The sequence below is a fragment of the Macaca fascicularis genome, chromosome 6 (genome assembly GCF_037993035.2).
Source record: "Macaca fascicularis isolate 582-1 chromosome 6, T2T-MFA8v1.1".
Lineage (NCBI taxonomy): Eukaryota > Metazoa > Chordata > Mammalia > Primates > Cercopithecidae > Macaca > Macaca fascicularis.
The window spans coordinates 972825-999896 of NC_088380.1; the positions used below are offsets into that span (position 1 = coordinate 972825).

Here is a 27072-nt window from a genome sequence, read left to right on the forward strand (position 1 = left end):
CCCCCAGGGAAGTGCTGACAAGTACATGGAGAGGGGCTGCCATGGCTTCTCAGGGAAGTGCTGACAAACACACAGAGAGGCGGCTGCGTGGGCGCCCTCAGGGAAGCACGGACAGATAAGCACAGGCAGAGGCGGCTGCCATGGTGCCCCCAGGGAGTGCCTACAAGTACAGGGAGAGGCGGCTGCGATGGCGCCCTCAGGGAAGTGCGGACACACGGAGAGGCGGCCGCCGTGGCGCCCTCAGGGAAGTGCGGACAGACAAGCACACGGGGAGGCGGCCGCCATGGCGCCCTCAGGGAAGTGCGGACAGACAAGCACACGGAGACGAGACAGCGTTGGCGTCCTCAGGGAAGTGCGGACAGACAAGCACACGGGGAGGCGGCTGCCATGGCGCCCTCAGGGAAGTGCGGACAGACAAGCACATGGGAGGCGGCTGCCATGGCGCCTTGGGGGAAGTGCCCACAGACAAGCACACGGAGACGAGACACCGTTGGCGTCCTCAGGGAAGTGCGGACAGACAAGCACACGGGGAGGCGGCTGCCATGGCGCCCTCAGGGAAGTGCGGACAGACAAGCACATGGGAGGCGGCTGCCATGGCGCCCTGGGGGAAGTGCCCACAGACAAGCACATGGAGAGGAGACAGCATTGCCGCCCTCAGGGAAGTGCGGACAGACAAGCACATGGGGAGGCGGCTGCCATGGCCCCCTCAGGGACGTGCGGACAGACAAGCACACGGAGACGAGACAGCGTTGGCGTCCTCAGGGAAGTGCGGACAGACAAGCACACGGGGAGGCGGCCGCCATGGCGCCATCAGGGAAGTGCGGACAGACAAGCACACGGGGAGGCGGCCGCCATGGCGCCCTCAGGGAAGTGCGGACAGACAAGCACACGGGGAGGCGGCTGCCATGGCGCCCTCAGGGAAGTGCGGACAGACACACGGAGAGGCAGCCGCCATGGCGCCCTCATGGAAGTGCGGACAGACAAGCACATGGGAGGCGGCTGCCATGGCGCCCTGGGGGAAGTGCCCACAGACAAGCACATGGAGAGGAGACAGCATTGCCGCCATCAGGGAAGTGCGGACAGACAAGCACAGGGAGAGGCGACCGCCCTGGTGCCCCCAGGGAAGTGCGGACAGACAAGCACAGGGAGAGGGGCTGCCATGGCGCCCTCAGGGAAGTGCCGACAGACACACGAAGAGGCGGCCGCCATGGCGCCCTCAGGGAAGCGCGGACAAGCACACGGAGAGGAGGCAGCATTGCCGCCATCAGGGAAGTGCGGACAGACAAGCACACGAGAGGCGACAGCGTTGGCGCCATCAGGGAAGTGCAGACAAGCACACGGAGAGGCGGCTGCCATGGCGCCCTCAGGGAAGTGCGGACAGACAAGCACACAGAGAGGAGACAGCGTTGGCGTCTTCAGGGAAGTGCGGACAAGGACACGGAGAGGCGGCTGCGATGGCGCCATCAGGGAGGTGTGGACAAGGACATGGAGAAGTGGTCCGTGTAGGCGCCATCAGGGAAGTGCGGACAGACAACCACACGGAGAGGGGCTGCGATGGCGCCCTCAGGGAAGTGCTGACAAGTACACGGAGAGGCGGCTGCGATGGCGCCATCAGGGAAGTGCGGACAAGTACACGGAGAGGCGGCTGCCATGGCGCCATCAGGGAAGTGCGGACAAGTACACGGAGAGGCGGCTGCCATGGCGCCCTCAGGGAAGTGCAGACAGACAAGCACACGGAGAGGTGGCCTCGATGGCGCCCTCAGGGAAGTGCGGACAAGTACACGGAGAGGGGCTGCGATGGCGCCCTCAGGGAAGTGCGGACAAGTACACGGAGAGGCGGCTGCCATGGCGCCCTCAGGGAAGTGCAGACAGACAAGCACACGGAGAGGTGGCCTCGATGGCGCCCTCAGGGAAGTGCGGACAAGTACACAGAGAGGGGCTGCGATGGCGCCCTCAGGGAAGTGCGGACAAGTACACGGAGAGGCGGCTGCGATGGCGCCATCAGGGAAGTGCGGACAAGTACACGGAGAGGGGCTGCGATGGCGCCATCAGGGAAGTGCGGACAAGTACACGGAGAGAGGCTGCGATGGCGCCCTCAGGGAAGTGCGGACAAGCACAGGGAGAGGCGGCTGCCATGGCGCCCTCAGGGAAGTGCGGACAAGTACACGGAGAAGCGGCTGCGACGGCGCCCTCAGGGAAGTGCGGACAAGCACAGGGAGAGGCGGCTGCGACGGCGCCCTCAGGGAAGTGCGGACAAGTACACGGAGAGGCGGCTGCCATGGCGCCCTCAGGGAAGTGCAGACAGACAAGCACACGGAGAGGTGGCCTCGATGGCGCCCTCAGGGAAGTGCGGACAAGCACAGGGAGAGGCGGCTGCGATGGCGCCCTCAGGGAAGTGCGGACAAGCACAGGGAGAGGCGGCTGCCATGGCGCCCTCAGGGAAGTGCGGACAGACAAGCACACGGAGAGGTGGCCTCGATGGCGCCCTCAGGGAAGTGCGGACAAGTACACGGAGAGGCGGCTGCGATGGCGCCATCAGGGAAGTGCGGACAAGTACACGGAGAGGGGCTGCGATGGCGCCCTCAGGGAAGTGCGGACAAGTACACGGAGAAGCGGCTGCCATGGCGCCCTCAGGGAAGTGCGGACAAGGACACGGAGAGACGGCCCGCGTCGGCGCCATCAGGGAAGTGCGGACAAGTACACGGAGAGGCGGCTGCGATGGCGCCATCAGGGAAGTGCGGACAAGTACACGGAGAGGGGCTGCGATGGCGCCCTCAGGGAAGTGCGGACAAGCACACGGAGAGGCGGCCGCGTTGGAGAGGCGGCGGCCGTTGGCGCCCTCAGGGAAGTGCGGAGGGAAACCACAGCGAGACCCTGCGCACCCTCCAGGGAGCACAAACAATCAAATAAACAAACTGCCAGCACCTCGAGCTGAGCAGGCCGCCGGGTGGGGGGCGTCCTCATCCACAGCCGGCGGAGCAGCATGGCAGAGCCACTGTGGACAGCTTCTGTCACAGCCAAAGAAGGCCCAGCAGTCACGTTCCTGGGTCCTTGCTCAAGAGAAATGAAAACGGAGGCTCACACATAAATGCAAATGTTTACCGCTGTTCTGCTCGTCATCAAACCCCAGACAATCCAATGCCCTGCAGTGGCTAGACCACAGTGCTGTGATGCGTGTGCACGTGGACGGCACCCCACCCCTGAGAACAAGCCCAGGATAGGCACCCCACGCGGTGGGTGCCAAGTGGCCAGGCTTGGAGCCAGACATGCAGGTGCCGCTGGGTGGTTCCCAAACCCCAAGGCGGATGCTGTGTTTAAACAGCACCTGAGGGTTCCCACACACTTTTCAGGCGTGTCCTGAAGACACAACAGACACCATCAGGAACCACACTGTGCCAGAGGAGAAGAAATCCACTCAGAAACACACCAAGCGTTCGGGGTCCCACAGCTCAGACCCCCATGCCTCATGGGGTCCCAGGGAGGTGAGCGGAGGCCTCACGCTGTGGCCGGAGGGGGCTATGGGGAGACAGAGCCCCAGGGCGGGGCCTGGACTGCTGAGGACAGCCAGGCAGGGCACATTCCAGAACCGCATGTTATAGGGTGCTGTTGTTCAGCGGCATCCCCCAGGGGGCGCTGGTGAGCCCGGTGAGCCGGAGAGGCCGTGAGCCACTCCATGGCTTGGGGGTGCACAGTGTTGGGGGCAGGTTTAGCCCCTTGACGCGCTCAGCCTGGACACCCGCACCATTCCCTGTGGTGCTGGAGGAGCCAGGCCACCCCAGGCAGCTCAGCAGTGCCTGGAACTGACAGTGCCCATTGGGCCCTGTGGGGGGTGTTGACTCTCTAGGGCCCTTGGGGCCTCTCTGTCAGTCCCGGACCATCAAAGGCGCTCTCTCTTCTATTCACACCCTGCCCAAGCTGACATGCGGATGCCAGGCCTGACTGCCAGCTTGGTGACCAGTGCTGGGGCACGCAGCCCTTTCTGACTGCCTCGGAGCCAGGCACCACCAGCATGAGTCACTCCGCGGGGAGGGGGATGGCTGAGGGGGCTCCCCCATCAGAGGCGACATTCAGATCGGGACACCTGCTTTGCCTGTGCCCCGAGTGTCTTGGGGAAAGGGCGCCTGGGTCTCTGCTCCATGCTGGTGGGGAGCTCTCCCCAGGAAACCCGGGTGCCCCTGCCTGGGGCAGTCCTAAGAGTTCTAGAACAGTGGTGCCTGCGTCTTCCCCAGAGACACTTAGTCTGGTTGCCTGGCTCTCCCGACACAGAGTGGGCCTGTTCTCCAGATACCAGGGTGCTGGAGGAGCCTCCGAGTGCAGAGCTCGGCATCTTCATTGCCCATGTGCTCCCCAGCCCCGTGCCCTGCCCGGAAGCCGACCCAGCCGGGCGCTGCCACTGCTCACACACGATGCCCTGTGGGGCCTGGACTTACTTCCCAGGCTCTGAGTCCCCTGGCCTCTTAGCCTGGCTCGGTCTCTCAGGGGACACTGGGACCTGGCCTGGGGCCTCCGGGAGCTGGGCTCAAGTCAGGACAGCCCTCTGAGGACAGAGGCCTGTTCCTCCGGGGCGGACATCACAGGCACTCCTGGCTCGGGACTATGCATCCAGCACCCTTGTGAATCAGGAATGCCCTCCCAGGGTGACCTCTCTGAGGCGCAGGGGCCAGCGGGTGGGGTGACAGCTTGCTGCTCGGGTTCCAGAGAAAGCTACCAGCTCCCCTGGGCTCTCTCGGCCTGCAGCTGCTGTGGCTGGAGTGCCCTGTCCAGAGGCTGCCACAGGTGGGAAGCTGGGGGCTGTGGAGGGGAATCTCAGGGGAAACAGCCTCTCCCTGTACTTAGGCGAGTCCAAGAGTGAGGGGCTGCGGCTCTCCTAGGGCACCAACCTCTGGGATCTTCCATTAGCTCCTGAGACCTGAGGAGGCTGGGAAGGAACCCCTAGCTGGTGGGTCCCACGGGGGCAGTGGGGGCTTCTGGGGAGGCTCCTGCCTGGTAGGGACATGGCCTTAGGGGAGCCCTGTCTGGCATCGCCATCGTGCACGTCAGCTCCGAGTTCTCACTGCTCCAGGAGGGTCCAGTGGTCCTGGTCCTGCAGGACCCAGCCTGGGGGCCCCCTGCCTCCCCCAAGCCCCAGCAGGATACAGAGGACCTAGAGCAAAGTTTCCTGGGGCCGGCCGTGGTTGGTGGCAAGCCCTCTAGGCCCTGCCCATTCTCTCCTGGCAGGTGACTCCACCAGTAGCTGAGCACCTGGGGGCAGGTGAGGTGATGTCTGGCCACTTGGGAGGGCTTCCCCCCTCATCTCTGGAAACCAGAGCCCTTCCTGCACCCCACTCAGCTTAGCCGATGGATGACAATGTCCACTGGGCCACGGCAGCTCAGGCCCTGGGGTGGGCTGAGAGCCAGGGCCCTCCCATTGCTGCACCAGCTCTAACCCCAGGCAGGACCACCATGAAGCCCCCACACAGCGGGTCGATGGGGTGCCTGAGCTCTGGAGGTCTGGCTACTGAAGGTCCCACCCTATCTGAGGGGCCGCCTGTGATCCGCCCACTGTTTCCCTCTGAGTGGGACACCCTAAGATTCCTCCTAATTTTGCGTTGCCGCCAGCCTTTTTGTTTTCCTGGGAAGGGGTGGGGGTGGAGCATGTGTGGTCACCGCCCTGTGGATGTCACCAGGAAGAGGTGGCCCTTGGTGGGACGTGGACTTGGGGCCCAGAGGGACCCCAGGCAGATGTGAGGGGCCCGACCTTCTCTAGGGGCCCTCAGGGGCTGGGCTGCCTCCATCTGCCCTAGTCTCCGCCCTGGCAGGGCTTGGGTCTATGCACCTGAGGTCAGTTTCTGGCTGTTTGGAAGCCACCCTCTCACATGACCTGTGCTGCCTGGCCAGGCTCATGGGGCAAAGTGGACAGCCAAAGCCACACCCACCACTGGCCGAGCACCACACAGTGCGCTGGGGAGAACAGAAGAGATGGGTGCTTGTCACCACGCAGTGCACTGGGGATTGCCGGTACTGCACCTGCAGGTCACAGGAGCCACAGGCCTTGACTGCGAGGCCACAGTGCCACGAGCTCATGAACCCTCAGTCACAGACGCACCCACGGTCAAGGGACACCCCTGCCAGGGGCTCCACTCTGCAGAAGCCATTGTCATCCTGCACTTCCAGGGGTGGCCACTAGAGGCTCCCCAAAGACAGAACTGGCCGGAGGGCTCCAGAGCTGCCAAGCACCAGCCCGGGACAGGGTGGCACCCACAGTAATGGAGGGACAGGGTTGGGTGTGGGGAATGCAGCCCACCCTTCCCCGCGGCTGGGTACCACGGGGGAGGGGGAGGGGAGCAATGCTGCCCTGAGGCTCCTGGCCCTTCCAGGGGAACTGACAACTGCTTTTCTGAGATGGACAGACAGGAGGACCTCACCTGCCCTGTGGTGGCTGCCCTCCAAACACGCAGTGACCTGGATTCTCTCCAAACCTGGGTCTTGCTCCTGGGAGGTGGCTGGATCGGCTTCCGTACTGGGAACAGTCTGCAGACTTTAGGACAAAGTGTCCTGCCAGCTCTCCATGCTCGGGGTGACCATAGACCCCAGTGCTGGCTGGCCTGGGGGGTGTACCAGGCTCAGCAGTCCTCCCCATTCGGGGCGACCACAGACCCCAGGGAGCCTGGCCCTGCTGTTCTCAGGCCCCCACTGGCCCTGGTTTCCTCCTAACCTGCGTCCAGGTATCAGTCCCCCAAGCCAAGCCACCACCCAGTCTCCGCCTAGGTGTCTGCAGGAAATATCAGTGCATTTACTTGGGAAAACACACCACACCCAGCACACAAGCGTGGGCCCTGGGGGAGGCTGGGGCTCCCAGCAAGCTGAGACCCCAGCCCAGCCCTCCTTCCTCTGCCTCATCAGATGGGTGCCCCCACCTGGGCTAGCTGGACCCACAGGGGGCCCAGTGAGCAAGGCTGGCAGACCCTTGTCCAGAGGCTGATGGTGTTTGGTGCAGGTGGGGAGGCAGCGGCTGAGCCTGACCCCAGGGGTCCCGAGGCACCCATGGCATGGGCCCCTCCCCAGGCTCGAGGAGGTGCCAGAAGATTCACTGTCCATGGCCCTACTGGGCCCCACTCCCACCGCTTGTGGTCCGATCCTGCTTGTGCACCTCATGCCTCCATTAATTAATATATATATATATTTTTATTTTTATTTATTTATTTTTTTTTGAGACGGAGTCTCGCTATGTCGCCCAGGGTGGAGTGCAGTGGCCGGATCTCAGCTCACTGCAAGCTCCGCCTCCCGGGTTTTTACGCCATTCTCCTGCCTCAGCCTCCCGAGTAGCTGGGACTACAGGCGCTGCCACCTCGCCCGGCTAGTTTTTTGTATTTTTTAGTAGAGACGGGGTTTCACCGTGTTAGCCAGGATGGTCTCGAACTCCTGACCTCGTGATCCGCCCGTCTCGGCCTCCCAAAGTGCTGGGATTACAGGCTTGAGCCACCGCGCCCGGCCCATTAATTAATATTTTGAAGCTGCCAGTGCGTGCTCTTTGCAGGAGGGAGTCATTGTCTGGGTTAACGGTAGTCTTCAACAAAAACCTGGCATACGGCTGCAAGAAATTTGTTTAAGATTTAACACATAGTAACATCAAAACAAACAAGCGCTGCCATGGCAACGAGGACTAAACAAAGGCTCGCAGATACCCCGAGCTGGCGCCACGCCGGTGGAGCCATGGCAACCTGCCCCGAAAACAGAAATCGGTGGACTTTTTCTCTGCAAGTCCTGTCAGAGTCAGCAGCTTTCTGCGGTACCTAAGGCCACTTCCTCGCGGTCCCCAGGCTCCTGAGGGAGGCAGAGGCTCCCACAAGTGACAGTGGGCATCCCCCTCTCCAAAATGCAAAACAAAAGCAAGCCAATACCCCTCAGGCCTGCTGCCCGCCACCCCTTGCTTTTCCTGGAGATTAAAGGAAAATCTCTAGTGTCGCCAGCCCCTCCTGGTGGCCCTGCCCCCCTCTGTCTTCCTGAGACAAGTGTGTGAGTTTAGGCCCCTTGCTCCTGCACACCTGGGAGGTCAGGACCCCGTGCCAGGATCACAGGGACCCTCCCCCGAAGGGAGTCTAGGCTGCAGGAGGGAAGGACAGTTTGAGGGTGGGAGAGATGCGGAGGCAGTCCTGGGGGAAGCCCGGGGTCACAAGGGTCTGCGGCTGCAGGTGAATTGGGAGGCGGGGAGGTCAGAATCCCTCAGCCTCCCCTCAGGCCACGGTCCCGGTCCTGGCCACCTGAGCTGCTGCCCACAGGACAATCTGCCACACGGCGCCCACCCACAGTGCCCAGCCAGCCGACCAGGCTGCCCACGACTGGGTCTCAGCCTCAGCCCCTCCCTGGGCTCGGGCCACAGCTGTCTGCTCCCCCAGACCTTGACCCTCATGGCCAGCCAAGGCTGGCACACCCCAAGGCTGGTCCCAGGTTCTGCACTGGGGAGGTGGCTGTGCTGGAGCAGGGGGCCAAGCTTTAGCCCCCAAGTGCCTGAGCAGCTCAAGCCCTGGCTCTGGGAACAGGCCCAGACCAGCTGGGGCTCCTCTGGCCTTCTGGGGTGCCAGCACCCCCACGAGCAGGCAGGGCTCCCATCATTCTCCAAATGAGCCACAGCCGCCAAGCCCCAGCCACCACAGGGAGAGCTCTGCATGTGTGTGCAGGTGTGTGCAGGCGTGTGTGTGCACGTGTGGCCATGTGCACGCACACATGCGCCATAGTTTGAAGGCCACTTTCTGCAGAAGGAATCATACCTGGCACCGTACTTGGTGTGTCCGGGCAGTGCCAACGCTGTGCGCCAAGGCTGTGCGCATGGGGCTGGCCCTGCAGGGCTGATGGCCCCTGGACAGGCTCTTCCCACCTCCCGCCCAGCCCTTCTAGGAGCTTCACCCACAAGCACCGTCTCCACACTGCTTTGCCCTGGGTCTGCTCCTGTGTATCCCAGAGCACACATTGGGCGGCACAGAGGGCACCCAGGGACTCGTCCCAGACGCGCCCACATGCCCAGGCCTGCTGAGGAGCAGCTGCCAGGGCCCAGGAGCACGGGGCTGGGATCCACGAAGGGGCTGGGTCCCCTCCAAACAAGGACACCTGAGGGGGAGGAGGAGCACTGGGGGACACATGGGCCCTGGCGGCCAAGGGGAGGAGCCAGCCCTGCCAATGTCCACACAGGCTCCAGACACCATGGCCGCTCTGCGAACCCCACCTGCCGCTGTATGGGCTAAATATAGCCAACCCAGTTTCCCTCTCCTGGTCTGTGTGCCTGGGACACGTCCCTTGGCAAAGTGAGTTCTGGGCTCAGGACAAGGGCACTGTCTGTGCCAGAGGCTCTGGCCCCCGGCCTCCTGAGCACAGCGCAGGTCAGTGCCGCCTGCCCATGGCTGTTGACCCACCAGAGCGGCCCTGGTCACCAGGACCTGTCAGCAGCTGGCGGGGTGTGTCTACACAAGCCTACACTGCATAGCCCGCTGCTGCAGGAGGCTGCAGGTTTCCAGCAGGGATGGCGGCTGGTCTGTCTTCCAGGCAGCAGCTGGCACGACAAGCCCTGCGGGTGATATGGGAGCCCCAGCAAGCCTGTGGGAGCTGCCTCTCGCCAAAGAGCCCACAAGTGGGGTCTGGACCTCTGAGTCAGGTGCCAGTCGCCTCAGCCACAGTACCATTGGAGGTGCGGCCCCGAGAGTCAGTCCACGAAGGATCTGTGGCCGGGGGTGCAGTGTGTGGGGTGCAGTGTGGCCAGGGGTGCAGTATGGCCAGGGGTGCAGCACAGGCAGGTGTAGTGTGGCCAGGGGTGCAGTGTGGCCAGGGGTGCAGCACAGGCAGGTGTAGTGTGGCCAGGGGTGCAGTGTGGGGGGGTTGCAGGCTGTCAGACGGACCCTCGCAGGCCAAGCCCCAGCCCTTGTCGGGGCCCTTCTGGTCCCCTTGCCCTGGCAGGCTCTTTGTGCCTTCCTGGTCTCCAGAGGCCCCAGGGATGAGTGATCCTGGGTTAGTATGGGCTCCAACCACCAAGGTGTTGGCAAATGATGGCCCTGTCCAAGGCTGGGAAGCGCAAGGCTACGTGACTACCTGCCCAGAAGGGCCAGCCACAGCCTCCTCTCACACCGGCCGATGGCTAAGCCCATGAGGACGCTGAGGCTGGGAAGTCACAAAGGAGGTTGGCAGGGGCCACTGGGTCTGGACAGGGTCAAGGGTGAGACCAGCTTGCACCCGGGTCCCCAGATGGACCCTCCCCTCCAGTTTCTCTAGGACTGAGGCTGCGAGCTGTCAGGACGACGAACAGGACTTGCTGGCCCTGGTTGCCCCTGCCATCCCCTAGAGCTGGGGGAGCCTGCAAGGCAGTCAGCTGGAGAGAAGATCCGGGTTCAGGCATCCTTTTGAGCAGTTTCATGGCTTTTCTGGCATAACTTTCTAAACTCAAAATGCCCTCAGATGCACTCAGATGTGCCATACACAACAGGAAGCTCACCAGGACACGCACAGTCCGGGAACATGCACGACCCAGGAGACACCCAAGACCCAGGGGACATGCATGACCCGGGAGACACATGTGACATCGCCACAGACCACAGCAGAGACAGCACAGCTGCAAAGGCCACGGTGCCCATCCAGAGCTGGTAGACGGGTGCTGACACCGCAGAGGTGGGCCCCAAAGCCTTCAGCATGGGGGCATCTGACCCATGGCCCAGCCCCTTGCAAAGCCAAGGCCGCCGAGGGGGAAGGCAGCAGGAGCTCTGAGATGAAAAAGTAATGAGGTTGTGGCAACGTAGGAATCTGGCCGCAAGTGGACGCGGGTGCAAACCGCCAAAATAAAGCCATTTCTACACAGATGGACAGGACAGGGCTAGACACGGGGCTGAGGGAGAACCACTGCTTTTCTCAGGCGCGATCATGGTGGGGTGTCGGGACATGAGGTGAAATGTGCCGGGGTGGGTGAGGGTGCCTCAGTGTGCTTCCCGGCAATCATCCAGGAGAAAACAGGCAACGTGTGACACAGCAACAGGTGTGTGCACACATGACACAGAAATGCACGTGCATATGTGCACACACGATGCAGAAACATGCACACACGTGCACACACGATGCAGAAACGCACGCACACGTTCACACACGACACAGTAACGCACGGGCACACGTGCACACACGACAAAGAAACACATGCACACCTGCACACACGATGCAGAAACACACACACATGTGCACACAGGACGCAGAAACGCACGTGCACACATGACGCAGAAACGCACGCACACGTGCATATATGACATAGAAACACTTGCACATGTGCACATACGACACAGAAACACGTGCACACATGCACACACGACGCAGTAACGCACGGGCACACGTGCACACGCAACACAGAAACACGCAGACGTGCACACACGATGCAGAAACGCATGAGCACACATGACGCAGAAATGCACGCACACGTGAACATACGACAGGAACACTTACACATGTGCACACATGACACAGAAACACGTGCACACGTGCACACAGGACGCAGAAACACGTGCACACACGACACAGAAACGCACACCCACACATGCACACACGACGCAGAAACGCGCACACATGCACACACAACACAGACAAAGCAAACGGCATGATGCTGTTTTGCAGTGATGGCCAGAGCCGCATCCTTGGTGCCCTTTGCTGTTTCGGCACCTGTGGGAATCCCGGGGCAGAAGTGGAGCAGCACAAAGGCTTTGGGAGGGGCTGGGACCTGAATGGCCAGCTCCATGCATGGGGACACAAGCATCCAACCTCTGAGACTCAGCCCCTGAGTCAACCCATGGAGGGTCAGGAACTCTGCCTGCCAGCAGCCAACTGCCTCTCCAGGCTTCAGGCAGGAACTGTCCCCACTCCTGGGGAGGCCCAGTGATCCCAGCCACAGCTCCCTGACTCTGGAGAGCAACATTCACCCTGAGTCTGCTCTGAGGCCAGACACCCCCTCATAGGCCACCTCCTATGCCAAGACCCCGCACAACCATGGGGCCAGGAGGAGCCAGGGCTGCCGCTCAGGACTTGGAACCGAGAGGTCCTGGAATGCCCGGACCCCTGCTTCTGGAGGCCCAGATGGCACATTCAGACTCCCACGTCTGGGCTGCTTCTGAGAAGGGCGGGGTCTTGAAGCACAACCCCCTCGACTCCCCATGGCCCACTCCCCACAGAACCCACCCAGGGGCTCAGGGTCACAGACCCCCATGAGCCAGGTCCCTCAGCCCGTGAGCCTGGCGCACTCACTTGATCTTGCTGAAGACGATGTCCACGTCGGTGACCGTCACGTTCCTACCGTCGATCACCTGGCAGTCCTTGCACAGCTTCGACCAGTTCTTGCCATGCATCTCCCTCCCAGTGGCCCTGGTGTCCCCGTGCACCGCAAAGCGCCGGAAGGCCTCCTCCAGGGCACTGAGCTCGGGGGCCGCGGCTGCACCCTCACCGGCACCCTCCGACTCCAGCGACAGCCTCTTGGCCGCCCGGTCCTTCGAGGGGTCCCCCGGGGACTTGGGGGGCGTCCTGTTGGCAGCTTTGGCGGGCTTCGCCTTGTCAGCCATGTTGCTGTGGAGGAAGGAGAGGAGAAAGGTGTCACCCGGGCCATGTCCCAGCTGACCTGGGTGCAGCCCAGGAGACCCACCATACCAACGAGCACCAGGACGTGGCTGAGACGGGCAGGGGCGACGTGGCGAGGGCTGAGACGGGCAGGCCCTCCCGGGGCGACGTGGCGAGGGCTGAGACGGCCAGGCCCTCCCAGGGCGACGTGGCGAGGGCTGAGATGGGCAGGCCTTCCCGGGGCTGGGCGTGAGGCCCCTCAGACCCTCAGAGCCAGCTGCCCTGGAGGCACGCGTGTCCAGCTGCCAGGCAGAGTGGAGCCAAGCAAGGCCTTGCCCACTTGCCGTCATTGGGCCAAGGACCCCCTAAGTCAGATAAAGCCAGCAGCTTTACGATGGGAGCTGAGCTGGGTGCCAGGGGCTCCAGGCCAAGCAGGCTCAGGGTGTGACTGGCAGCATCACAGCCCATCCCGGGTCCTCCCCACCGCCACACTTTTCCACTGCCCCTCCTGTGGACGCCCGCTCTGCAGCTCTGGGGGACACCTGAGGACCACACCCTCCCCAGGGTCTGTGAGGGGACGCCTTCCTCCGGGAGGGTCCACAGCGGTCCTGCGACAGCGGCTCCCACCCCAGTGCAGAGCCTCTGACCATAGATGGAGCTTTGGGTTGGGGGGGGGGGGTGTGTGTGGTGGCCCTGGGGGCACCTGAGGATGCTCTGCCCAGGTGCCCTGGGCCTGCCGAGCCCACGGTGCCCCAGCCAGGGGAGGGGACTGCGAGTGTGCAGGGTTGAGGCAGTGGTGGGGTCACGGGCATCGGGGCGCAGGGACGCCCTCTGGACTTTGCAAGGCGCCCACCCCCAGAGCAGGCGGCTGGGCCGTGGGGTTGAGAAGACTGAGGGGTGCCGCTCAGGGAGGGTTTGGGGACGCAGGGCTACGCCACAGGGTGGGGCTGCCGAGGCCGCCTCCCCACCATGCATGGTGAGACCCAAGTCAGGCCCTGAAAGACTCAGAGTGAGGTGCTGGCCTCCACACAACAGTCGCTTCCCCAAGGGGCCCGGACGCCAGGTCGGCCCTCAGCGCTGCACTGAGAGCTGAACGTCTCCTCGGCCCACAGACACAAGAGCCGGTGGGAGGGTCGGTGCCGAGGACACAGGTGCATGTCTCAACCCTGGGACTCACCGAGCCCTCTCAGATCTGGAGTTCTCAGCACCAGTCATGGCCAAAGTGTGGCTCTGTCATCCTGGGGGTCCTGAGTGTGGCCCCTGCTGACCTTGAGATCCCACAGATTCTCCCAAAACAGCTGGAAAAAAATCCAGGGGTGCTGCCTACACTGAGGACCTTAAGGGCCTCAGGCCCCTCCCATTCACCCCTTTCCTGGAAGGCACCGAAAATGCAGATGCCAACACAGCAGAGGACGCAGGGGCAGGACCCAGTCGGGTAGGACCAAGTGGGGCAGGATCCCGGCGGGGCCGGCGCCGCGTGGGGGCAGGATCCCGGCGGGGGCGGGGCCGCGTGGGGTCAGGATCCCGGCGGGGGCGGGACCGCGTGGGGGCAGGATCCTGGGGGTAGAAGGGCTGGGTCAGGTGTCCAGCCAGGAACAGTCTCCCGTTTTATCGCTGACACCATTTCTTTGTCTGAAACAGGAGCTGCTCACAGGCCTGGCCTGTGTTTCCACTGGGCCTCTGCAGCAGGGGACGCTGGGCAGGAGGAGCGGTTGGGAAATTCCCAGAAGCAATGGTGGGTTTTGTGAGCACCCAGAACAGTGGTGGGCGTGCGGGTCAGAGGAAAAGAACCTTCTGGGATGCTTCAAACTCAGGGCCGCGTTCTGTGGTCTTATCTCGTGTGGGGACGCGCCTGAACAAAGACCCTTATTCACACACCTCCGTGAGTCATCTGAGAACCTGCACCCCGTGGGACCCGCCTGGGAGCAAAGGGATGAGGGAAGCCCCTCGGAGCCGCCTTCAGGGCTCACGCAGGACGTCCCACCCATCAGCGCCTGCTTTGCAGGAGTTTTTAATAAGCTTGGAGGTTGGCCTTGGAAGGCTGAGCGGGACATAAAGCGTCCTGCCCTCGTGAGGCCTTCAGTTGGGGCAGGTGATAAACAAATAAACAAGTAATGAAACATCAGGCAGCGAGGAGTGAAGAGGAGAAACTGAGGCAGGTCAGAGGGAGGCCAGCAGGCAATTTCAGACCCGGCGGAAGCGGACGCGCGTGAGCAGAGATGCGGGCAGGCGGGAGTCACGGTGCGTGAGGACGGTCCAGCGCAGGGCCCCTGTGCCCAGGTACCCCTGCACCCCTGCTGGGCAGGCACCACCTTCACTGGGCTCAGCCCCCCTCAGCACAGCAACAGCATGAGATGGCACGAACGAGAGCACTGTGGGGTCCGCGGGGCAGAGGGCAGAAAGGAACAGGGGTCAGGCCATCGCCAGATCTACTGAAGACGGACACTGGCTTCAAACGTTCTGAGGAAAAATGCTTCCGGCCGGGACTTGGATACCCTCGTCCACTGTCCCCACTCAGGCTGAGGGGAGGGAGGCCACCTGCAGTGGGTGTGAGCTCAGAGACGTGGCCACACCCCCTGCAGAGGTGCTTGGTACTGGGCTTCCCAGGAAGACGAGGGCGACAGCCGTCAACAGCTGAGAAGAAGGAGTAGATGCAGGAACCCACGGCCGTGACGGGAGGGCCGAGGACCAGGCCCAGGCAGTTTTGGAGGGAAAAGCGGAATCCGTCCCAACTCAGCCCTAGCCTTTCTGCACCAAGGCGTGGAGCGGTGCCGACCTCAGGCGCCGGCTGCCACAAATGCTTCCAGAGCCAGCTCTGCGTGGGGTGCACGCTCAGGGATCTCACACGGGGACTCGCCTCAGAGACCATCTGAGCTTCGCTGTTCTAGGTTCTTGTAGTTTTGTTTTACCTCAAACAGGCATTAGCTTAGCAAACTATTTTTTAAAAGGTTTTTAAATTAAAATAGACAGAATGAATCAGGCGAGACGTGCTGCTGTGGAAGACAGCCAGGCTGCTGCTGGGTCTGGAGGAAAAGGACGCCGCGGCCAACCCCGAGCGGCAGCAGAGGAGACGGGAGTCGCACTGTCTGGATCGCTTCACGAGACCCATGTGCTGTTTCCACAATGACGGTAATAGAATACATTTAATTTAAGAGAACGTGGAGGTGTCAGAGGGACAATGAGCCTGGGCGGGCACCTCTCCCTTGGCGCTCACCACCAAGTGTAGTATGCAGCTGTGCCAGCTGCTTCTCCTTGGACGGGCGGAGGCCAGGCGTCCTCCACTTTCTCACAGTTTCTGGACGCAGCGCACCTGAGCCCTGGGTGCAGACCCTCACACCGTTTCCCCCGGAGGCTGTGCTCTGTCACCGTGAGGGAAAAGAAGGTAGTGTAGCAGAAGAGACTCCAGGAAGACAAACTGCTCACCCAGGGATCAAAGGACAAGCTCCCAGGCATGCACCCACCATCTCCAGATGTGTGCCCTGAGCCCCCAGGGGGTTGCTCTGCACTCCCAGGCCTGTGCCCACCATCCCACATGTGCCCTGAGCCCCAAGGGGGTCACCCTGTACTCCCAGGCCTGTGCCCACCATCCCAGCTGTGCCCTGCACTCCCAGGCCTGTGGCTTGCATCCAGGTGTGCACCTGCACCCTCTCCTGCTGGCCGGTGCCTCCCTGGTAGGAGGGACATGCCCAGCCCTGCCCTGACCCAGGTTCCTGCTCACAGCACATACCCCTTCCCTGGCTAGACCCCACGGGAGCCCAAGTGGGGCCCGGCCAGGACCTGCTTGGAGGCTGAGCCCACCCCACTCACGCCCCCACCCCCAGGGCCTCCCCAGGGAGTCAGGAGGATGGCGCCTATGGGCTCACCCACGGGTGGGCCGCACGTTGTTGTACAACTGGCATTTTCAAAACAGGCTTGGAGAGGGCAGAAGACAAGGGTAGAGGTGGTACCACAGACCTCAGAACGGGCAGGCAGAGGCAGACCCCAGAGGGCGACTGTCCTGGGGAACAAAGCATCCCCGCTGGCCGGGAAACGCCTGCCCCAGGTGCGTCGCCAGCTCCAAGGACTTGGCCGCCCAGGCACCCCAGGCCACCTTGCCCCCAACCCCATGGGCTGTCCCTGTTCCCAAGAGGCCCCACGGAAAATCAACTGGGCCCAATTTGTCAGAATGAATCTCCTGGGAAATACCTTAAGACTGGATGCTGGACTGCCCGAAGCCAAACTTACAGAAAAGCTGACGGAACAGAAGTGACAAGGCTGGAGAAACAGCAGCCGGCCTCTGATCACAGAGCTGTCCAGGGGCTGGAAACCCGGGTGCCCACGTGGCATCAGTAAGCAGGGCCAGGGGCAGTCACTAGGACCGACCACGGCTCTGTCACTAGGAACAGGGGTCTCTCACTAGGACCTGGGGTCTGTCAGTCACCAGAGCCAGGGCCTATCCCTTGGGTCTGCAGCCTGTGGCTAGGACCTAGGGTCTGTCACTAGCGCCAGGGGTCTGTCCCTTGGGCCTGGAGCCTGTTACTAGGGTCTGGGGTGTGTCACTAGGGCCTGGGGTGTGTCACTAGGGCCAGCTGCTGTTTTAAAGGTAGCAGCAGCCTCGGTGCTCCCTTGTTCACTGCCCACGCCCACGGGGGGGTGGCGCCGACAGAGCCCACACGACCGCTCTCCACGTGGATGGCTGTGGGGTGGCTGAGCCTTGCTGGCAGAGGAGGCTGGTGGACAGGCCATGCTCACATCAACAGGAGTGCCGGGTCAGAGGTTGAGGCAGGAGCCACAGAGCCAGTGGGAGCCACCACCCCTCTCAGCTCATCACCCCTCCCTGGGGCCTGAGACCCCAGAGTCAGCCCTCGGCCCTGCTCAGGCTCTGGCCTCCCTGGGAACCTCTGTCCTGGTCGCAGGTGTCCTGCAGGCCCCTTGGGTTGTGCTGGGCTGGACCAGGCCGGGGGTGACCTCTGAAGCTCCACCTGCCTTGGAGAAGCCACCAGCAGCTTCTCCAGCTGCACCCGCTGACCCAAAACAAAGCTGGCAGTTTCTGAGTCTGTGCACTTCCCCCTGCAGCGGAAGATGCAGGATGCTCAGCCACTCAAGCCCAGCGTCCCCAGGGCACACTCGAGAGCACACCCCACCCAGAGGCCAGGCAGGCGCACACGGCCAGGTCTGCCCCAGGGTGCCCGTCCAGAGAGGTCACAGTCCTGAAAGGCCACGGTCCTGAGAGGTCCCCATTGTGAGAGGTCCCCAGTCCAGAGAGGTTGCCAGTCCTCAGAGGTCACTGTCCTGAGAGGTCACTGTCCTGAGAGGTCACTGGTCCTGAGAGGTCATCAGTCTTGAGAGGTCACTGGTCCAGAGAGGTCATCAGTCTTGAGAGGTCCCCAGCACAGAGAGGTCACTGTCCTGAGAGGTCACTGTCCTGAGAGGTCACTGGTTGATCCTGAGAGGTCACTGGTCCAGAGAGGTCGCTAGGATGGGGTCTCCAGGCCTGGGCTGAGGCTCTGCCCCAGAGAGGACCTGAGGTCGGGCTCCTGCTCTTCAGGGACCCTGAGGGCCAGAGCCAAGCCCAGGCTGAGTGCAGTCCCCAAGGAAGTGGGAGGAGGAGGGCAGGGCCGAGTCCTGTGGCAGCGCCCACAGCCCACCACACTTGGACCCTGGTCGTCTCACGTGGCGTCCTCCGGCCATCCTGCACGGGGCCATCGGGACCCCTGCCACTCACCACAACCGCGTGGCCTCAGACCCGGGCAGGACAGGGCAGGCTTCACACTATCCTAAGTCCCATGGGGTGGGAGGGACCCTGCACAAGGAACCTTCCGGTAAGGGGGGCAGGGGAGCAGGGGCTGCGCGGCCCCGGCCACCTCCACTCACTCTCCGCCCTCAGAAGAAGAGAGATGGGTGCACGGGAGCTTCTCGGGTCAACAGGGTGCACCCAGCACCCAGCCCCTGGTGCCCTCTGCCTCTGGGAACCACATCTTGGCCCCCATCTGCAGGATGTGGTCCCCGCAGCCCTCAGCACGGCCACTTTGGGGACGGCCACCGGAGCCCATCTGCACACAGGTGTAGGGATGAGAAGGCAGGGAAGTCACAGAGAAAACCCTCCCAGGCTACAGAGCAAACCCCTTCTGAGTGGGAGACTAAGGATTAAGGATGACAGGGAGACACAGGAGGGAGGATGGAACATTCCAGAGCACTAGGGCCGAGTATCCAGGCCACAGACGCCGGGGCCGTGGGCACCAACTTTGCCACCAAATGGCCACCATGGGACGGAGGTGCAATGGGGCTCCCGGACTCTGCAAAGGACACTGCAGCGGAGACTCATCCTGGTCTGAGACGGCTGTCCGAGGCCCAAGTGAGAGTTAAACCACATCCCCAGCCAGTGCCCACCACCCACGCCAACACCGTTTCTCTAAAGCACCACACAGGACATTCCGCCAACAGAGCATCCCAAAACGGAATAAAATAGATCCTGGCTGGCTCATCCCATCAACCACGTCCGAGACTCGGCAGCTGCAGATGCGGTGAGACAGGCCTCCATTAAAGGCATATCCCATGGGGGCAGCCAGGGCTCTCACGGGGGGCACAGCAGGTTAGAGAACACAGCTGGGGCTCTCACGGGAGGCACAGTGGGTTACAGGAGAAAACAGCCGGGGCTCTCACAAGGGGCAGAGCAGGTTACAGGACACGGCAGAACCAGGGGCTGGTCCCTCATCCAGCGCAGCTTCACTGAGCGCCAGATGCACGAGGACCATTCCCCACCCCAGCCCAGTCACTGCCCTTGGGTTGCCCTCAGGGCTCCAGGTCCAGGGCACCTGCAGGCAGCTGAGACCAGGCCAGCTCTGGGCCAGCGGTGGCCCCATCTAATCCCCAGAACCTGTGAATGCAACCTTGTTTGGAGAAAGGATCTGGAAATGAGATCATCCCGGATTATCCACGGCTGAGCCCTAAATCCAATGGTGAGTGTCTCTACCTAGAAAAGGCAGAAGAGAAGACACACAGAAAAGAGGAGAAGGTGCTACAGGCTGAATTCGTCCCCTCCAAAATCCACACTGGAACCTAATCCCCATTGTGGTGGCATTAAGAGTTAGAGTCTTTGGGGGATGAGACTGAGCTATGGGGGCCAGGTTCCGAGGAATGACTGAGTGCCTTATCAAAGGGCTAGAGCATGAGGACATGGCAACCAGGCCCTGTCTTGGAAGCAGGGAAGGGCCCTTGTCAGACTCCAAGCCTGCCGGTGCCTTGATCTTGGACTCTTCAGCCTCCAGAATTGTGAGAAGTGAACATATCATTTCATAAATTACCACGCCTGGTTTTGTTACAGCAACACCCACGGACTAAGACAGTCGCCGTGAGGCTGGGACTGGAGTGACGCAGGCACACGCGCAGGACAACTGGAGCCACCAGGAGCTGGAAGAGGCAGGGAGGGTCCCCCCAAGCCTCCAGAGGAAGCTGACCCCTGAGATGCCTGGACACTGGGCTTCTGGTCTCCAGGACCATGGGGGAATGCGTTCCTGTTGTGTTAACCCCGGACTGTGTCAATTGTCAGCGGCCTCTGGACACAGTGACACAGTGGGTGGGACCAGAAGGCTCAGCATCCCTAATGGGGAACAGAGTCTGCGGAGGCCCTCAGGTAGCACTGAGAGGCCACAGGGGGCTCCAGAGGCCCCTGGGGGTCTGCTTAAGCCAGGATGGGTGTTAGGCCAGGGCTGCCAACAGCACCTGCCTTCTGAGACCCATCCAGCCTCCAGTTGCCCATTTTTAGGTGGAGAAAATGAAGGGTGCATATGTGGCTGGCGTGAGGAAAAGTCAGTTGATGGGAATTTGTTGATTTAAGGGAAGGTTCAGCTGTGTCTGCATGCTAAAGGTTGTCCTCCAGATCAGATCGAGAAGCCTCAGGAAGGTCATGCAAAAGAATTTCTGATGTCCTTGGCGTGGGGGAAAATTGTTACACGGACACAGAAAGCCTTGGCCCGCAGGAAAAGATTCTTAGAAGGCACCAGATTAAAAGAAAGGACTTCTGTTCATTGAAAAAATGTCATCAAGAGAGTGAAAAGGCAAACCCTAGAGTAGGAGATGTTTGCTACACACCACAAATGTTGGCTTGTCTCCAGAATATATAAAGAACCTGTACAGATCAATAAGAATTCAATACACAAAGCGCAGCTGGCTTGAAAAGGCCCCTCGGGGATGGGGTATCCAAGTGCCCAGTGCTCGGCGGGAAGCACTCAGCTTCGTTAGTATGACCAGGAAAATGCAAATCATAAGCCTTCCACACAGCCTTAGAAAAGGCTAAGACATTGCAAAGGCTGACAGTGGCAAGTGCCAGCAAGGACACGGGCCAACAGGAAACTGTGTGGGTGAATGGCTTCGACCCCTCTGGGAACTGCTTGGCATCATCTGATGAATGTAAAGACACACATGATCCCGGATCCAACGGCTCCACTTCCAGATTGACCCAAGAGACTCCTGCCCACGTGCCCCAAAGAACATCCCAGGAATACCCACGACAGCTTCATCCCTAGTTGCCAAGAAAGGGAAACCGCGTGGACAGGCGCCTGCTGCCAGCATGGTGGTCTGAGGGACAGCGGGCGTCCCCGCGGGAGTGTGGGCAGCATGAGCGCGAGCGCCTGGGGCTCCTCGATGCAGTGTGGACGGACACTCGCGCACACTGTTGACCACGGTGAGCGGGCACGGCAGAGTGCCCACTGCGTGGCTTCTGGTTAAACGTTAAAAACACAGGCAAAGCCAGAGCACAGTGCTCAGGAATTGGTGATTCGATGAGAAAACAGACAGTGAGTAAGACCCCATCCCGCTCCCGGAACACGAAGAGAGGCAGCCCACAACGACTGGCACTAGAACTGCAGGTGGACTGTGCCAGGTGCCAGCTGGGGCCCTCACAGCAGGCGGCCTGGGGACACGTGGGCACTGGCGAAGGTGGCAGGAACAAGCCTGGTGGGAGGTGAGGCTGAGATGAGCTTCACCCCAGTGGCTCCGCCCATGGCCCAGGCTCCTCTGGCACTGAGAAGGCAGAGGTGCCACCCCGCCGAGGAGCAGAGGAAACCGGCACTTGGGCAGCCTTAGGAGAAGCGGGGGCTGTGTGCACAGGAGAGGTCGGATGCCCAAGAAGCAGCAACGGTGGCCAGGTCACCTGTGAGACACCATGGGTGGGAGATGCAGGTGGCTGTGCACAAGGCAGAGGGTGCTGGGAGCTCGCCTGTGTCATACGTGAGGGCACTTGGGCCAGGGCCTGGGTTGGAAGCCACGTCCAGACCCCATACGGGTGCTCGCTGCTCCTGTCCCCACTGACTGATGACTGATGGCCAGAGGGAGGCAGCGGGTGTGTGAAGTCGCCTGGCAGGTGCGGCTGTTGGTGGAATTCCCTGGGCAGAGGTCACATTGGACGTTTATGAACAAATGAGCAGGTTGGGGTTACAGGTTATGGAATCTGGGAAATGTGGTCTGTGACGCCATGCGCACTGGGGGATCACGTGGAGCCCACATGGGTGGGCACCTTTGATCATGCCAAGAAGTCAGACGTGGGACACAGAGGCGGCCTGGAGGAACGCACGCACCAATCCCTTCCCTGAGCCACGCTGAACGGGGAAAGGGCTCCAGGTGGCCTTAACCGCTGGGCTTAAAGAAAGGTTAAGAACCTCCCTTCCCTTCCAGAACCTCACTTTTCAACGACGTCAGCACAACTGGGGTCCTCAGAGGAGGCGCTCACCCTTCCACGATGGAAGGGAGAAGCCCAGCTTTCTGAACGGATGAGGCTGCAGAAGGCAGCTGGTATGATGAAAAGACAGAAAGCTTTGCCTGCTTCCACTCTTTTGAAAGATTTTTTATATTTCTTCCCCAAAGAAAGTCACACATTTGGACGTTCAGACATTAAATCACAATTCACAATTAAGTAGTGCTGAAGTTAAAGGAGCAACATGGAACCCAGAACAGTCTTTTTTTTTTTTTTTTTTTTTTTTTTGAGACGGAGTCTCGCTCTGCCGCCCAGGCTGGAGTGCAGTGGCCGGATCTCAGCTCACTGCAGGCTCCGCCTCTCGGGTTCACGCAATTCTCCTGCCTCAGCCTCCCCAGTAGCTGGGACTACAGGCGCCCGCCACCTCGCCCGGCTAGTTTTTTGTATTTTTTAGTAGAGACGGGGTTTCACCGTGTCAGCCAGGATGGTCTCGATCTCCTGACCTCGTGATCCGCCCGCCTCGGCCTCCCAAAGTGCTGGGATTACAGGCTTGAGCCACCGCGCCCGGCCCAGAACAGTCTTAATTTGCATATCAGGAAATAAGATTTAGGGACAGCTGATGTTTTTCTTAATTCTTTTTCTGAGAACCGCGTGCCACTTTCCTGCGGGGTGCTGCCCTTCCCCAGGCGTGATTCCAGGGGGCTGCAGACCACAGAACCCGCCCCTCCCCTGGATCCAGCAGGGCCAATCAAAGCCATTCCCAGGCAGAGCCCTGCAGCGCTGGGGAGGGGCTGCCCCACTGAGGAGGTGCTGCTGAGTTGATGTGCCCTGGAGGCCCTGGCAGGGAGACGGCCTGGAGGTGAAATGCCCAGGATGGGGAAGCCCTGGAGGGGGGAAGTCCTAGGGAGGGGTAAGCCTTGGGGGAGGAACCCTGGGAGGGATGCCCTGGGGAGAGGGAAATCCCCTGGGGGGGGGAATGTGCTGGGGAGGGGGATTTCCCAGGGAAGGGGATACCCTGGGTGGGGATGGCATGTGCAGAGGAAGCCCTGGGTGGGGGGTATTCCCTGGGTGGGGGGATGCCCTGGGTGGGGGGGATTCCCTGGGTGGAGATGCCATGTGGGGAGGATGCCCTGGGTGGAGGGATGCCCTGGGTAGGGGGGTGCCCTTGGTGGAGATGCCATGTGGCGGGGATGCCCTGAGTGGGGGTAGATTCCCTGGGTGGAGAGGCCATGTGAGGAGGATTCTCTGGGTGGGGAATCCTTGTGGACGTTGTCCTGGGTGGTGGAGTCTTGGGGAAGGAATGGCCGAGGGGGTGGCTCTGGGAGGGGGTGGCTCTGGGAGGGGGCAGCTCTGGGAGGGGGATGTCCTGGGAGGGGGATGTCACCTTAGGGGGAAACCCTGTTGCCAGTGCCCTAGGAGGGAATCCCTGTGTGAGAGATCATCTGGGTGGGGGCTGCCTCAGGTGGGGGATCATCTGGGTGGGGGCTGCCTCAGGTGGGGGATCATCTGGGTGGGGGCTGCCCTGGGTGGGGGATCATCTGGGTGGAGGCTGCCCTGGGTAGGGGCTGCCCTGGGTGGAAGATCATATCAGGGGCATGCGGTGGGTTATGGCCCTGTGGCACCCCCTAACACACACACACCAAGAAGAAAGTGGTCTCCCTAGGAGGAGGATCCATGCAGGGCATCTTGGGGTTTGGCTTGTAGATGCCGGGGACCAGGTCTGAGCCCCAGATGTGGCTGGGCCTGACCCACGCAGCTCCACCCCTTCCTTCCCAGGAAACACCTTTTGCTCCAGCAGTAGGAACTAGGCGTGTGTAGATTCTGCTGCCTGATCCTGGCTCCTGGCTGAGGGTTTGTGGGCTCAGATGGACTTGACACCCGGCCGCAATCCTCCTGGGCGCAGCTTTCTGGCTCCCCTAGCCCAGGCGGAGGCAATGACTGACTCTCCTCACCCAGAGTGTTTTCCCGAAGGCACTTCTGCCTGAGGGCACCAGGCTGGGCCAGGTACTGCAGGGCGCTGACCAGCACTGGCCTGGGGCCCCCGAGAGCCCCAGATGGCATCCCTCTCACACAGTCCTCCTGTCTCACCACCAGCTATAAATAGACTCGGCTCTCTGCTGGCACAGCGTCTCCCAAGGAAGCTTTTAATTCTCAGCGTCCTCTGCAGGGAGTGGCTCCCACAGGCCTGGGAGGGAACAGACTGCCTGCTCTCCAGAGAGCTTCCCAGTCTCCATCTACGATGGGTGATCCTAATTTTCTTTAGGAAGTTCTGCTGAGCCCTGCGTGTGGTGCTTTGGCCTTTGTGCCCACGGAGGCCCCCTGCAGCCCCTCCCTCCAGACCCTGCCCAGCCCGGTGCACGAACCCTGTTGACCGATTCCCAGGCCTAGGGCAGCCACTGCCAGTGTGAGGCTTGCAAATTAGGGTAGAGGGGTCAAAAGGAAGCCCCTTTTAGACCATTTCTATGAGCATTTCTATGCACATTTCCACAATGAGCATTTATAACCTTGTATAATCGTTAAAACATGTATTGAAACTTCAGGGAATTCGGGAAGATGGACCAACCCCAGCTGTAAAATGAAAATGCAGCCAGTGACCAGGGAGCTTCCTCCACGCACACGCAGTCCAGTCTCCGTGACTTCATGCTTTGTGAAGATGCAGAGCGAGTTCATGCCAGCGCCTTTCGGAATCAGGGATCCCATTAGAAACCATGAAAGCTGCAGACCCCTCCCGGGAAAACGCACACACCCTCCTGGAGCTCGCCTTCTGCAGCCGCTCCTGGAGCCCGCCCCTCCCCCACAGGCCCTCCGAGGATCACGTGGTGGGGAGGCGCTGGCACCCAGCTGCTGACAGGCGCGAGAGCCCAGTTCAAGGCGCCGGCATCAGGCTGCAGCTGCCTCACTCCCCTCCACTTCCTGCCCCTTCCAGGCCTCCGTCCAGCCCCATCTCCTAGTCCCAGGCCACAGGGAGCTGGGTCACCTGCCAGGGGCAGGGGCTGGCTGGGCGCGGGGGGAGACCTCTCCCCCAGAGAAGTCGGGCGGGCAGGGGTGGCCGGGGTGGGCTGAGGGGCCGAGTCCTCTATGGGTCTCCCAGGGGCCCTGCACGCAGAAGAGCCAATAAACATGCCAGGTGGATCAGCGGTGACACTGAGAGGGAACGCAAACCCCCATCCAAACAGCAGCCCCCAAACCCCATCCAAACAGCAACCCCGCAACCCCCATCAAAACAGCAGCCCCCCAACCCCATCCAAACAGCAGCCCCCAACCCCCATCAAAACACCAGCCCCCCAACCCCCATCAAAACACCCAAACCCCATCAAAACAGCAGCCCCCCAACCCCCATCAAAACAGCAGTCCTCCAACCCCCATCAAAACACCAGCCCCCAAACCCCCATCAAAACAGCAGCCCCTAAACCCCCATCAAAACAGCAGCCCCCCCAACCCCCATCAAAACACCAGCTCCCAAACCCCCATCAAAACAGCAGCCCCTAAACCCCCATCAAAACAGCACCCCCCAACCCCCATCAAAACAGCAGCCCCCAAACCCCCCATCAAAACAGCAGCCCCCACAGCCCATCCAAACAGCAGCCCCCCAACCCCCATCAAAACAGCAGCCCCCAAACCCCATCAAAACAGCAGCCCCCACCGCATCAAAACAGCAGCCCCCAACCCCATCAAAACAGCAGCCCCCCAAACCCGCATCAAAACAGCAGCCCCCCAAGCCCCATCAAAACAGCAGCCCCCAAACCCCCATCAAAACACCAGCCCCGCCACGGCCGGGGAGGGACGCGCTTCTCACCTCCCTCGGCTCCGTTTACGTAACCGAAACCGCAGAATAAAGGGCTCCTCAGATCCTCGGGCGCTGCTCCCAGGGGTGCGGGAAGGTGTCCCGGCAGCGCCTCTCCATCGCCACAGGCCCGCGGGCGGTAGCCAAGGCCCGGGGAAGCCCGAGGCGCTGCGGGGGACGGTCTGACACCCCCACCTGCCGGGACCCGGTGGTGTCAGGACCCCGAGACGGCTCATTCTGGGCCGTTTCTATGGCCCGGGATCTCTCAAAACCCGCTGTGGGCTGTGGCTTCATTCCAGCCCTCCACGCCCTAATTTCCCACGCCTCACATTGGCGGCGGCCCCCTAGGCCTGGGAATAGGGAAACGGTTCGAGTCCCGGGCTGGGGAGGGCCTGGAGGGAAAGGCTGCAGGGGTGTCCCCGGCAGCGAAGAAAGGCCAAAGCGCCAGGCGCAGGGCCCGGAGACGGTGACAGACCTGTCCCTGGCGCGGCGGACGGTGACCCCCGCCCGTGGCCTTTGCGAAACCTCCCTGCCGCCTCCGGGCACCGAGCGCGCTGCGCCGAACTCCGGGCATCCCAATCCGGGGGCGCCGGGACGCGCGGGACGGCCCGGGAAGGGGGCTCGGGTGAGCGCGGGGGGCAGGGGCTGCGGCTCAGGTGGCTGCTGGGGCTGACGGGCCCAGTCTGCGCCCCTGGGTGTCCCCGCGCCGCGCCCGCAGGACCGAGCCCCGCGCCCGCTTACCTTGGAGACGCAGCGATTGCAGCGGCGGCGCCTCCGCGACTCGGCCGCGCGCGACCTGGTGCTCAGCGGAGCGCTCCCGCCGCGGCCCCGCGCCAGCCGGTCCCGCCCAGCCCCGCCCCGCACCGGGCCCGCCCCCGGCCCCCAACGTCCCGTGCCCGCCCCAAGCCCCGCCCCGCGCGCTCATTGGCAGCCCCGCCCCCGACGCCCCACCCGGCTCGGGGAACGCGCGGGGCGCACTGTGGCCTCTGCCATACAAGGCCGGCTCCGCGCAGGCCCCGCTGGCCACCGGGTATCCGCTCAGCGCAGGGCGCGGTCGACCCTCGGGCCGTGGGAA

At 62.1% G+C, this 27072-nt stretch overlaps 1 protein-coding gene and 1 pseudogene across 7 annotated transcripts in view; one reads left to right on the plus strand and one right to left on the minus strand.

Annotated features, from left to right (window-relative positions):
• TPPP (tubulin polymerization promoting protein) overlaps nucleotides 1-26795 on the minus strand; it is a 35836-nt gene extending 9041 nt beyond the window's left edge. For 3 of the 7 annotated variants that reach the window (XR_012413553.1, XR_012413552.1, XR_012413551.1), the window contains exons 1-3: nucleotides 26739-26795; nucleotides 26010-26192; nucleotides 12238-12552 (exon numbers count right to left, since the gene is read on the minus strand). Coding sequence is in view for 4 of the 7 variants with exons in the window: in XM_073993053.1 (XP_073849154.1) it covers nucleotides 12238-12552; nucleotides 13721-13758 (353 nt within the window). In the remaining 3 variants the exon portion in view is untranslated. The other 4 variants (XM_065546046.2, XM_073993054.1, XM_073993055.1 and 1 more) reach the window with 4 other exon arrangements.
• On the plus strand, nucleotides 2392-3280 carry LOC123573910 (uncharacterized; annotated as a pseudogene).
• Nucleotides 26796-27072: the final 277 nt, after the last annotated feature.